We start from the raw sequence: 13925 nt of genomic DNA on the forward strand, positions 1-13925 counted from the left end.
CCCTGTGCTGGAGAAATGTCACAAAAAGCCAATGCGTTAGCAACATTGCTAAAGTACTTAGCTCCTTACCATATTTGTCATTAGCTCCGCCCCTCTGTGGAGCCTAAATATCCAGGACACTGTATTTGCTTCATGTAACAGGGATAAGAGTGTCCTGGTTTCTCGGACGGATGCAAACATCATATCCAGATCACTGTCATAACCAGGATATGCCTAACAACCAGGCTGCACGAGCGCATGTAAACACACCCACAGTTGACAAGTCAATCTAGTCATAAACTAAGTATAAAAATGATCTGGTGTTCATGATCAGTGTTACCGTGGAGGTGGTGTCAGACACCGGCGCGTCTCTCCCCAAAGCAGTGACCGACAGCTTCACTGAAGGAGTCGACGTCTGAGGAGCCAAGGAACGAGACTTTAGATTAAGAAATGACTAAAACAGAAACAGAACATACCCTGGGAAGAGCTGGACTGGTATTACAGTGACAAAAACAGAGTAATATCAATCTTATTACCCTGTAATATTTAGCGTAATTGTGTGTATTGCTGTATGTGCCCATGTCTTTCTGTTGTTTATTCGTACAGAAAAAAAAAGCTTGTTGTCGCCCACCCACTCATGGCAAAACTGCAACTAAATTAGCTCAAACAACCAAGATTTCAGTAACTTCCCCTTTCTGTAAATGAGTTGCTGGGTAAATAAAAGCGAGTGTTTTGAGCTCGACTGAATGCAGTACATAAAGGAATCAAAACACTCCAGTGCAGCACATGTACCTTTCGTTCGTGGTGTCCCTCCGGAGAGTCCGATAAGAAGCTGGGGTTGACGTCCTCCAGGTCTGATCCACTGGAGCTGACTGAGGTCACACTGAGGGCGTCGCCGCTGTCGCCCCCACTCTGGTACGGCCGGTACTGCGACTGGTCGAAGGACTTGGAGTGGGACGAGGCGCTGCTGCAGCCCGCCTCTGTGAGCTGACGACTGGAGAGGATTACAGCCATTTTAGTCAGGCATCAATTACAAAGCAATCGTTTGAAAGTCGAACTAGGGCCTCCAGTCGGTGGGTTTCAGTCTCAATAGTTTAAATTAAGATTTTAAGAAAGAAAAAGCGAAGAAAATGTACTATTTCCAGATTACTTTTTGCAATGAAACAAACTCCTTTACATCCTCTGCTCCTTCATCCTTGTTCGCAACCTCCACAAATCTACTTTAACCCCTTAACTCCCACCTGAACCAAGCACATTTTCTCCAGCTTTACCCCAATCCAAAAGTTTCTGGAAAAAAGGTGTGAAAATAGCGACAAAACTGAGACGAAAACAAGGATGAAAATGTGAAAAAAGTGAGAAAGAATGGACGAAAAAGAGCCAAAAAATGTACAAAAAATGCACACAAAAAAAGGACAGAAATAGACAGAAATTTGACAAAAAAGTGAGAAAAATTTGACGAAAAATTGAGAAAAAATTGAGAGAAAATGGACAAAAAACAAAAAACAAAAAAGTGACCAAAAAATGGACAAAAAAATCGAACATTTGACAAAAAAGTGACAAAAAAGTCACGAAAATTTGACAAAAATGAGATGACTGCCCAACAAAAAAAGTGATGAAAAAAAATCTGATGATGTGAGGAAAAAGATCATCTGTAGGTCTTTCAAATGAGGTGTTATACTGGCCTACAGGATTTGGGTAAAGCTGAACTGGAGAAAATGCTCTCGGTTCAGGCGGGAGTTCAGAGGTTAAACATGTGTTGTAACGTAAGCCACTCACTCGCTCCAGCGCTTCATGATGCCTCCGTTCTTTTTGGCTCGGAGCGTGTTACTCGCCGATTCTGAGAGCGGCTCGATCTCACACGACAGGTTATAACTGTCACAAAAAACAACAACAACACATGTGCAATAAATACTTCAAACTATGACGTCTGAAATGATCTGTGTGGTCGGCGCGGTACCTCTCTGCCTCCGTGAGCTTCTCCACGGCTCCGAACCACTCCCTGAAGTGGTTTTCCTGAGTGAAGCTGTAGTTGTTGGAGGCCAGCTGCAGCAGTTTGATCTGAGCGATGACCTCGAACTCCTGAAATCACAAAATATTATGGAATGGAATGAGTTTTTTCTATTTCTGATGGATTTAAAGCATAAAAGATCAGGCATTTTCATCATTTTGGAAGAAATTTAAATGTAATGCCTTTCATTTCATTCATTTAAAGCCTTCATTTTGGCATATTTAATAACTTTTAATACCTAGCGGCGACCATGTGTAACTTGTTTAATCTTGTTTAATCTCGGTCCCTACATTAGGGCTGCTCGACTATTGAAAAAATAATAATCACGATTATTTTTGTCATAATTGAAATCACGATTATTGAAAACGATTATTTGTTGCCTTTAAAAAAAAGTCTTTATTTTATTTATATATTTGTTAAAGAGGGGGTATTATGCTTTCTCAATCACATAGCACCAGTCTATATCACACTACAATGATGACCAAACCTTCTGTTGGTCTGTAAATGCAGTAAATTAGAATAACTGCCTTGTATAAAATTGCTCTCTCAAAATGGCTGTAGTGAATGTCTTTAAATAGGCCTCTGTCTCTTTAAGAACCTCTGACTCTTTCCGACACGCCCCCTCCACACGCTGTCTGTGGCATCAGTGGGGAGGGGGTTCTGCTGAGGAGCAGTGGTTGGTTACTCGGCTGGTGACGAAAGCTCGGAGGCGTCTCCAGGAGGTGGGGGCGTTCCTAGGAGGACTCAGGCAAACCTATCCCTAAAATGGCCGCCATCAGAGTTTTTACAGATTACTCAAAAATACGTGAATGTGCCAAGGCAACACTTCAGGCATGTTTTTAATGAGGGAATGACAAGATAACATGATGTAAAGCTTGAAAAAGTCCATTTTGCATAATACCCCCCCTTTAATTAAAAAAAAACTATTACTAAGACTATATGTTCTGTTTTCTGAACAGTCATAAAAGCACAAATGATTTCAAGTTTGCCTCAGTTAAGGAGAGGTCTCCGTTTCACACCTGCCCCCTGCTGGCCAGCCCTCACAACTGCGCAAGTAAACTGAGCAGCGCGGCCCGATGACATCATCACACAGCGCTGTTTGTTTTTATGTCTGGCAAAAGCATGAGCCGTGGCACGTGAAATGTGAAGGGAAAATAATCCCAGCGCCATGAAATAATGAAAGTCTGTTTTGCAAAAAATAAATAAATAAATGAAACAAAAATTTTAAAAAAAAACATGTTTTTTTCTTCAACTATGCTAATTTTGAAATCGTTTAGTGTGGTAATCGAAATTGTAATCAAATTTTGATTAATTGCATAGCCCTATTTTTTTTAATACAAACCTTTCGCCTCTTTTCAAAGTTGATGAGCCCATTCTGCAACAGAGAGAAAAAGAATGAATTCTAAAGTTCACATGCAAGTCTTTTAGTCTTTTCTGAAATGGAATGGAACATACTTCTGTGTAATCTTTCATGGCAGTGTCCATCATGACGAGGTCGGTCAGAAAAGTGCCCAGGTACGGAATGGTCCCCTGCATCACGCCCTGACCATCACAAAGCACAGGATTAAGCCGAATGTCAAAGCGTGTGATACAATAAAGATGTAGAGATGTTCCAGCTTCCTCCACCAGAGGGCGTAGCAGAGCTATACCATCTCCAACGAATTCTCCGGAGATCTACTTTGTTCAAGAGCTGGTCCCAAAAGAATAATGAAAGTCTCACCAAGTCTCTCTGCTGCTGGTGCCGCCGCTGAGCCCGTTTGGGGTTGATTTCTAACGTGGCGAACTTTGACGTCCCCTCCTGGAAATGACATCAAGAAATAATGAAACTACACTTTAAAAAAAAATCGAGTTTGCCTCAGGTCAGCTGATTTCGAGTGTAGCCAAATGCATGTTTTGTATGAAGAAAAATCTAAAAATACAGGGATGGCAGCAACAGTGGAATAGTTTTATTGGTGATACACGAAATTAACCTTTTCACAAGTATTTGTATAGCGCTTGTGATTGCAAAGATTTCTGCTGCATTCCTTATTATTAACCTCTTAACTCCCGCCTGAACCGAGAGGATCTTTTTCCTCACGTCACAAGATTTTTTTCCCAGCATTTTTTTGTTGGGTATTCAATTCATTTTTTTTTTAACTTTTTTGTCATTTTTTTTTGGGGTCATTTTTTGTCACATTTTTGTCAATTTTTTATCACATTTTAATCATTTTTTTGTCACATTTTTTTGTCATTTTTTGTAATTTTTTTTGTCAAATTTTTATCACATTTTTGTAACATTTTTGTCATTTTTTCGTCAATTTTTTATCAATTTCTTGTGACATTTTTTCCGCTTTTTCATTAATTTTTCGTCACTTTTTTGTCACATTTCCATCATTGTTTTCGTCTCAGTTTTGTTGCTATTTTCACAGCTTTTTCCCAGAAGCTTTTGGACTGGGGTAAAAGCCAAACTGGAGAAAATGTGCTCGGTTCAGGTGGGAGTTAAGGGGTTTAACTTTAAATCTCTGTTAAAGTAATGGAGATTTTAACATGTAAAAAGCGGAGTTATCAAGCACGCAGAAGTATTTGGAAACTACTGCACTATTCATCATTAGTGACTAAATAAGTTGTTGACTAAATAAGTGGATTTATATGGTAACTCTATACCAAGACATGTAGCAGCAAGTCAAACATGTTTTTTTATTAGGGCCCAACCGATTTATCAGCCGGCCAATATATCGGGCCGATATGGGGTATTTTACAGTGTTGTATTCACAGGCCTCAGGGTCACAACTTTGAACCTATTTTATATATTGTTGTAGATAGAGACTTGCGTTTTTTTGTTTTGGAATCTACCGAGTTTTGTCTTTCAAACGAACCCCCTCTGAAGTACCAACTCAACATGAATATACAGCGCCCCCTGCAGTCACAGTTCAACACTGACATTTAGAAGCATCATTGCATTTTGTACGCTGAAAGTCTATGTGATGTTGCTCTGGATGAGAGATAAGAGGGAGGTTTATAGAAGTTCTTTGACCTTCTTCTTACTCCTTTTGAGCACAATGGTCGTTTTTTCTTTTCTTCTGTAAAAGATGTTTGAACTATCATCTACTCAAATGCATAAATACGTGAAATTAAATGAAATCATATGCAGGATTATAGACAAGACATTTTCCAAAAATATCAGCCGTGCTTATCAGTATCGGCCAATCAAAATCCCCAATAAATCGGCTTTAGAAATAAACATTATCAGGCGACCTCTATTAGATACATTTAAAAAAATATGAATAAAAAATGTAAAAAATATGTCAAACACACAAAAAAATCAAACAATATTGAAATTAAAATATAATAAATAAAAATCCGTATCAGACCCCAAAAATCCAAATCGGTCTAATTTTAATGCCATCCAAGTTTCTACATAGTTTTGCCATAAAAGCTAAATATTTACTTGGATCATACTAAACTATGTGCCACCTTTGGAAATGTTGATGGTATTTTAAAGTAAATTGGACCCAATAGGTAACTTTTGGGTAAAACTGTAGGTAAAAAGAAAAATCATAGTATATTTGAGTTAAACCTGCAGTGGTTTCATCCATGTAATATCTTTTTACTTTTTTTATGCCCCGTATAACCTTTAAATTGTGTCCATCTTGTTCAGATCACTCCAGCATTGGCCAATCTAAACAAACTGCCTCTAAAGCCCTTGGGCGCGTAGGAGAGCGTCGCTGATTGAAGAGGTCCGGCTGATGTAACAGTGAGGGGTCGCCCTTCGTTCGGTTTGTGTGAGTCCTGTGTTCGAAGCAGATACAGAGCTACGGCAGACGCCCTAAAACTGACGGCTTATCACGGGTTCACAGCACGGTGTGTTCCTCCACGTCATGGAATCCCTCGAAGAGAAATCTGATAAAGCGGAGAACGACTCGCTGACGTCACATGAGGCTTCCACAGACGGAGGCGAGAGGTCCTGACCAGTGAAACGCCTCGAGCTGCTTGAAAGTTAATGCTCATATAATGTCATAATAAAAACTCAACAACAACGGTGTCTTATATTAACGGGTCTCAGCGACGTGGCTTTTTCATGCATTGGACGCCGTTTTGACCATTCGAAAGGCACAACAGCAAAGCCTTTAATTGTATATTCCATTATATTGTATGCAAGGTTTATTCAGGTCCAATTTATTGCTTTTTGATGCCAATTTATTAATCAAAATCTACATATTTAAAGACACTATACCCGCTTTTTTTTTTTTTCTAGCAGTGGAAAGAATGAGTTTTGTCCTTCTTTAGTATATTGTAAACTCAATTTATGAAAAAAAAACACTATGCATCTAATTATAAAGCATTTGTATCGAATTTGACCCTGCAATTTGGGGAAAACGTGTCTATAAACTCATCCCAGTGAGGTATTGGGAGGCAACAAAAATGTTGGGAAAGTTTGGAGGTATAGAGCCTTTAACGTCTTTAAAGGGACTATACGGAGTTTAGAAATGTTAAAATTATGTATTTTCCTCCCCCTACATGTTCCAACAATGTCCTAATGTGTAGAATGAGCTCAGACCTGTTCACCACAACTGCCTCCAAACACCTGCACTGTCACTCAAAAAGGTGTTAATTCAGGTCCGAAGTGCCGTCATGCACGAGCTTAATATAGAAGCTGCAGTTACACGTTTGACCTGAGGTGGCAGTAGTGAGTATAAAAATGACGAACTTACATCTAGTCCCTTTAATGTAATACATTTAATCTAATGGAATATTTGCTGTTTTAAGCAATGAAATATGCACAAACAGAAGGAATGAGGGGACATTTGCATATTCAAAAGGAAAGATTGTACGACTGTAGCCAAAACTACAGTTGAATGTGTTTTAGAACATCATTTTCGCATTGTGGACAAACTTGTGCAGTAAAAATAGTTGAGTTATCTTGTATTGTAGTTATCTTCGGAGAAATGTACATTAATGCCAGTTGGAATAAGATTTAATGACTTTTATTAGCGCTCCTTAAGGCCCTACCGAAAGTCTTGAAGTATGAATGTAGTAATCCACAATTCTCAAATCCTTTTATCAAACAGAGTAAAAATGTCACTTTGTGCTTCTATCTTTATCTTTAAGAAGAAGGTTTTTTGATAGTGTATAATGTTAGGTTAACGATAAGGCAAGACCAAGGTCTTTGCTACAGCTTTGTTGCAACCCTTTTGTGGCCTCATAGTGTATGTTTTGGTACAGAAATTTGTAAAGAAAAAAAAAAAAAAAAAAAAGACCTTCATATGAAGCCTTTTAATTGATAGTGAACCAGCAGTTTCTTTACATTATTGTGACAGTATTGCCTGAAAGTTGTGAAATGTTTATAAACTCATCCCAGTGAAGAAACGGGATGTTAGAAATGGAATGACATTGGACCACATTAAACAATTTTTACTCGCTCCCTCTATCATTGCGAGCAAGAACAAAAAAAATGATATAAACCTTCAAAGCAGACTTCAGAATTCAAATAAACTGTTTAGGTTCTTGTGACGGTGAAATAAGTAGTTGTGAATAAAGCATCCTTAATCTCCTGCAGCTGCCTCTGAAGTCTTGAAAAGAAAAAGTGCCATGTGTTGTCCAGAACTATCAGCATCAAGCTATGGGTACGTTTTAAACACAAACAAAATTAGCTAAAGATAGTCCCATGGTTTACTTCAAGTGACGCTTTATAGTTGTCGTGTCAACACAACCACAAATCAGCAGTATTGGAGAAATCAGCTGAAAAATAAACTTCTAATCTCACCTTGACCAGCAGCTCTCGACTCAGGGAGTAGTTATTGTCGTCGGAGAAGATTTCCGACAGTTCGCGGAACATTCGGAAACTTTCCCTGTGGACAGACAAAAAAAAACGGCGGCCATGTTGAGATTCATTCGGGGAAATCTACAGCGGCCCCGTTTTTTTTTCCCGTAGTCCGCTTGCACGCACCGTGACACTTCGTCCCAGGTCCTCTTGAGGCGGTGGATGGAGTTACACTGAAGCGCCGATAAAATGGCCCTCAGCGACGAGAAGTTCTTCAGGATCCGACACTCCTGAACACACCACAGGACAAACCCATGCGTTCAAAATGACTCTCTGTTCGTTGTTCGTTGGCTAATTTTCACGCTGCTCTCCTTAAGTCGGCGTTAAGTCAGCTGATGAGGAGGAGCAGCGAGTCCTTTCACACCGTGTACCGCGGACATAAAGAAATATAATATTCTACTGACTAGTCAAGTTCAAACAAGAGATAAAGTCCAGAGAATAATATAATGTTTTATGTATGTTTTAGAAGAGTGTCCCATCATTTCTCAAGTGTTTCAGAAAGCACTTTATGTTTTTAGTACCAGCTCAGCTCAACAAGGAACGAAGAGGAAGCAGGTTGAAATTAGAGCCAAGTCTGAGGCGTTCACACCAAGAGGAGAAGCATGAAAGTAGACAAGATTCCATGACTAAATGAGAAACTAAACCTAAACCAGGAATAAAATGCCCTGTGTGTAACAAGGCCGGGTCGTATTTGGAAGTCAAGTGTTCTGTGAGGGGGTGCTTGATGTGAGAAGTGAGAGAACTACTGCACTTGATGAACTTTTATTTTAGGGGTTAGCAAACTTTCAGCAGTGTTTTGCAGCTTGTGATTGAGAGAATAAATGTATGTGGCTGAATAGGGAGAAAGGCTGTGGCAGCGGATGTTTGTCTGACATCTCTAAATGCCTCTCTGCTGCCTCTCGCAGATTTGTATCTTGTTGCGATGAAGCTGAAGTGTAATAACTGAGTACCGTGATGCTTAACAGCACTTTTAGTATCTATGTGCACTTCAAAGCTCAATTACAAAAACATACACAATACAACACAATATCTGTCAGAAAAATCGCAATTCGTTTTTTGTGAAAATGGTCCAGCCCTAGAAAGGTTTGTGCGAGCGAACGTCCTCCATCCTTTGTTAACCTCTTAACTCCCGCCTGAACCGAGAGGATCTTTTTCCTCACGTCATCAGATTTTTTTTCCATCACTTTTTTGCTGGGTATTCAACTCATTTTAGTAACTTTTTTGTCATTTTTTTTGGTCATTTTTTGTCACATTTTTGTTATTTGTTTGTCACATTTGTGTCATCTTTTTGTAATTTTTTGTCAAATTTTAGTCATTTTTTTTGGTCATTTTTTTAATCCATTTTTTGTCATTTTTTGGTCAATTTTTTGTAATTTTTTGGCCAATTTTTTATCAAATTTTTGTCATATTTTTGTAATTTTTTTGTCACATTTTGTCACATTTTTGTCATTTCTTCATCAATTTCTTGTCAATTTCTTGTGACACTTTTGCCACTTTTTCATCAATTCTTCGTCACTTTTTTGTCAATGTTTTCTCACTTTTTTGTCACATTTCCATCATTGTTTTCGTCTCAGTTTTGTTGCTATTTTCACAGCTTTTTTTCCAGAAGCTTTTGGACTGGGGTAAAGCCAAACTGGAGAAAATGTGCTCGGTTCAGGTGGGAGTTAAGGGGTTAATGAGGAAAATCAGTAAAAGGCCTTTAAACAGGACTGCACTCTGGGGGTCATTTATCAAGGCAGGTGCTAAATAGCGGGTGCAAACGGAAAAATAAAATATTTTTTGTTGCCATGTTGCACTTAATGTACCATTTGATGTTGCCTGTATTACAGCTACAGGCCCCAAATCTGATATGTAAATGAGAGAATGCTACGCGGTTAAAAAAATGCATCAATTACTCTTTTGCTGATGATCTGTCACAAGAAATTGACAAGAAATTGACAAAAAATTGACAAAAAAATACAAGAATGTGACAAAAATGTGATAAAAATGTGACAAAAATTTGATAAAAAAATGGACGAAAAAATGACAAAAATGTGACAAAAAATTACAAAAAAATTACAAAAACGTGACAAAAAATTACAAAAATGTGACAAAATTTGACAAAAATGTGATTAGAATTTGCCAAAAAAAAAATGACAAAAATGTGAGAAAAAATGACAAAAATGTGACAAAAAATGACAAAAATGTGACAAAATATGACAAAAAAATACAAAAATGTGATAATAAATTTGGCAAAAAAAAAGACAAAATATGATCCCAAAAAAAATCACAAAAATTTGATTAAAAATTGACAAAAAAATAACAAAAATGTGATCTTTTGCACGTGGTACTCGCTTTACACATAAGCAAACGTTTGGTAAATGACCCTCTAAGTGTTTTGCTTCGTACCCGTGCGACGTCGATCCACCGCTCCAGCAGCCGCGCCCTCTGCGTGTACTTCAGGCTGGGGTTGCTGAGGCAGGTGGTGATCACGCAGTTGGTGACCGAGTTGAACTGAGCCACCGTCGCGCGGATCGTCGGCGCCAAATGCTCTTTGCCCTTTTTGTCCCTTTGAGACCAGATCCCACCCAGACAGTGGTACGGCACCACCTTCTTGAACAGGTCCTGCGGGAGAGACAGTTAAGATTGAAACAAAGGGAGTATTTCTCTGACAATACCAATGTTTATCAGGTTCACTGTGGACATTTTAAAACACACTGGAGAGCATAAACCTTTTAACCCCTGAACTCCCACCTGAACAGAGCACATTTTCTCCAGTTTGGCTTTACCCCAGTCCAAACGCTTCTGGAAAAAAGCTGTGAAAAAGCAACAAAACTGAGACGAAAACAATGATGGAAATGTGACCAAAAAAGTGAGAAAACATTGACAAAAAAGTGACGAAAAATGGATGAAAAATTGGCAAAAATGTCACAAAAATGTCACAAGAAACTGACAAAAAATGGACAAAAAAAAAATACAAAACTGTGACAAAAATGTGATAAAAACTTGACAAAAATGTGACAAAAAATGACAAAAATATGAGAAAAAATTGACCAAAAAAATGACAAAAATGTGACAAAAAAAATACTAAAATGTGATAAAAATGTGACAAAAAAAAGACAAAATATGACCAAAAAAACGACAAAAATGTGATAAAAAATTGACGAAAAAATGACAAAAAAATGACAAAAAATGACCAAAAAAAAGACAAAAATGTGACAAATTGTGAATTTTTTTTTTTTTTTTTAACAAAAATGTGATTACAATTTGACACACACAAAAAAGTTACAAAAATGAGTTGAATACCCGACAAAAAAATGATGGAAAAAAATCTGATAACGTGAGGAAAAATATCCTCTCGGTTCAGGCGGGAGTTAAGAGGTTAAAGGGAGGATTTGTTTTGTGCACTCTTGCTTGTTTAAAAAAAAAGTCATTAAATTCACAACTCGTCTGCCGCCTGTCCTCTTAAGTTCTATGCAAGCGTTTTTGTTGAGGCGGCGTCTCACCGCGTCCATGAGCGTGAACTGCTCGGCCACCATGATGGGGTCGAACGACAGGAAGCTGAACGCCGGGAGCTCGTCCTCGAAGCCGCTCTCCTCCTGCGTCGCGAACGGACAGCCGATGTGATCCCCTGGAAACACCGCGGTAAAAAAACACAAACACTTTTTACAATGATAGTCAGGGAAAAGTACTGAAATCCAGGTTAGAAAAACAATCTACGTAATGCAGTGTTTATCTTATCAGCCAGAGACACTATGACCTCTGACAGATGATACGAATGTCAGACGACCTCGATCATGTGTTGTTGAAGTTGATGTGCAGGAAATAGGGATAAAGTCAAGGATTTGAGTTTGATAAATGGTGATGGATGGACAAATAGGTTAGGTCGACTACGGTCAGTATGTGTGAGATGTGCTTCAGGACCCACAAACACCCTAGGATGACAAGCCACAACCCAAATACGACTTAGACTTATACTGTAAAACAACATCTCCTCTTAATGTAAAATATTACATTATATTGTCATATTTATACATATACATACACATTATAAGTCAAATTGAACACTTTTTAATGACATTTAAGGCCACAGTTAATTTAGTGACTTTTCAATGTATCGTAGAATCCCTTGATCGGTCTCAAAGGAGCTGCAGTGCTGATTTAGTTGAACTCCTGTCATTCATATTACTGAAAAAGTATAGTCTGAATAACATCTTTATTAGCTTTTATTTTTTGTAACTCATTTGTGAAACGCAGGTGAAAAATTAATTAATAATTTATAAAACATTTACAAAGCTTTAGATGCCGTTTCTATAGAAACTGTGCATAGGGTTAAGGTTGGGCACAAGTGAAGCATCCAGTGGTTATACTTTCATGCCAGGTCTGATAGGAAAGACTATGATACATTTTCCTATCGAGTCGTGTCATGGTCCCAGGGTTCAGCTCGTGTATCTGTCCTGCGGTGTGTCCACTGTTGTCCCTGTGTATCTGTCCTGCGGTGTGTCCACTGTTCTCCCTGTGTATCTGTCCTGCGGTGTGTCCACTGTTTCCCCGGGTATCTGTCCTGCGGTGTGTCCACTGTTTTCCCCTGATATCTGTCCTGCGGTGTGTCCTTGGTACCGTCGGAGTCTGGCTCACACTGCTGCCGTCGGAGGAAGTGGGTGAGCAGGTTTCGGGCACGTCTCTCCAGGTCGGAGCCGGGGAAGTGCAGGTGCAGATAGGCCAGCAGCTGGTGTAAAGACTCGTAGTTTGGAGGGATCCAGAAGTCCTCCGAGTACTGGTCCAGCCACGCGCCCAGGATCGAAGACACCGTGCTGAGGAGAGGACAGGGTCATTACTGACAGTCTACTCTCATCAGGTTTATGCCTGTGTGTGCGTAGGGCGCTCTCTGCCTGAAAGAGGAACTGTGCAGAGAATGTTTTTGGCTAACTTTCTGTTGGCCAGTGTAGGGTAACGACTAATTCCTGTCCATACTCAACTCAAATCTAAAATAGAATAACAAAAAAGAAAACTACCGGTCTATAGATACAGACGGCGTCTCTGGAATCGCCCATGCATATAACTGAAAGAATCTTATCTGCACTCTTGCCTCTTACTGTAATTGATTAATTCTATGTTGATGTTTTTATTGATTGTATTTGTTTTCTTATATTTATGCAACTGTGAAGCACTTTGAATTGCCCTGTGTATGAATTGTGCTCTACAAATAAACTTGCCTTGCCTTGCCCATATATGGTCATGTTTGAAAACAGTTAAGGGGGAAAACAATTCGGAGAAAAATCTAAACTTTCTCTAATTATTCAAAATTATAAAAAAACAAAACAAATGCTGAATTATGAATACGGTTTTCTATTAATCTCTTAACTCCCGCCTGAACCGAGAGGATCTTTCTCCTCACGTCATCAGATTTTTTTCTCATAATGTTTTTGGTTGGGTAGTCAACATCATTTTTGTAACTTTTTTGTCATTTTTTTGGTCAAATTTTTATCACATTTTTGTCACATTTTGGTCATTTTTTCGTCAATTTTTTTAATCACATTTTTGTCATTTGTTTTGTCATTTTTTGTCATTTTTTAAATCAAATTTGTATCATTTTTTGTGACATTTTTGTATTTTTTTTTGGTCAAATTTTTATCAGATTTTTGCTATTTTTTCATCAATTTCTCATCACTTTTTGTCAATGTTTTCTCGCTTTTTCGTCACATTTCCATCCTTGTTTTCGTCTCAGTTTTGTTGCTATTTTCACAGCTTTTTTTCCAGAAGCTTTTGGACTGGGGTAAAGCCAAACTGGAGAAAATGTGCTCGGTTCAGGTGGGAGTTAAGGGGTTAAATAAAGATACAAAGACATGGAGAGGAGCAAAGTGGTTCAACAGCCCAGGAGAATGCTAACAGGTTGCTACATGTTAGCATCGTGCTAATGCTAACGCTAGCTAGCACTTGGTATGACTGCCGTTTTTTCACTTCTACTGAACAATTTGCTGTGAGAAAATATCCATATGGACCTGATGTATACTTGAGGTGATATGGCAGCTCCTCGGATTATTTAAGATACTTCTACTATAACTCTTGAGCAATCCTAGCATATATCTATAACCCTCTGACACAGTTTTAGCGCTGTATGTGGGAGCAGATCTTGTCAGGTTTAGTGTTGATCCGAAC

General features: G+C 38.6%; 1 protein-coding gene across 4 annotated transcripts in view; it reads right to left on the reverse strand.

Annotated features, from left to right (window-relative positions):
- Positions 1-13925, reverse strand: part of LOC306971251 (ral guanine nucleotide dissociation stimulator-like) — a 71047-nt gene that overhangs the window by 4061 nt on the left and 53061 nt on the right. For 2 of the 4 annotated variants that reach the window (XM_079567469.1, XM_079567472.1), the window contains exons 4-15: positions 12387-12580; positions 11273-11397; positions 10176-10391; positions 7914-8017; positions 7731-7815; positions 3708-3785; positions 3443-3529; positions 3330-3362; positions 1937-2058; positions 1756-1851; positions 772-973; positions 320-415 (exon numbers count right to left, since the gene is read on the reverse strand). In XM_079567469.1, coding sequence (XP_079423595.1) covers positions 320-415; positions 772-973; positions 1756-1851; positions 1937-2058; positions 3330-3362; positions 3443-3529; positions 3708-3785; positions 7731-7815; positions 7914-8017; positions 10176-10391; positions 11273-11397; positions 12387-12580 — 1438 coding nt within the window. The remainder of the gene's footprint in view (positions 1-319; positions 416-771; positions 974-1755; positions 1852-1936; positions 2059-3329; positions 3363-3442; positions 3530-3707; positions 3786-7730; positions 7816-7913; positions 8018-10175; positions 10392-11272; positions 11398-12386; positions 12581-13925) is intronic. The other 2 variants (XM_079567470.1, XM_079567471.1) reach the window with 2 other exon arrangements.

Source organism: Gobius niger (assembly GCF_951799975.1).
Source record: "Gobius niger genome assembly, chromosome: 1".
In the NCBI taxonomy this organism is placed as follows: domain Eukaryota; kingdom Metazoa; phylum Chordata; class Actinopteri; order Gobiiformes; family Gobiidae; genus Gobius; species Gobius niger.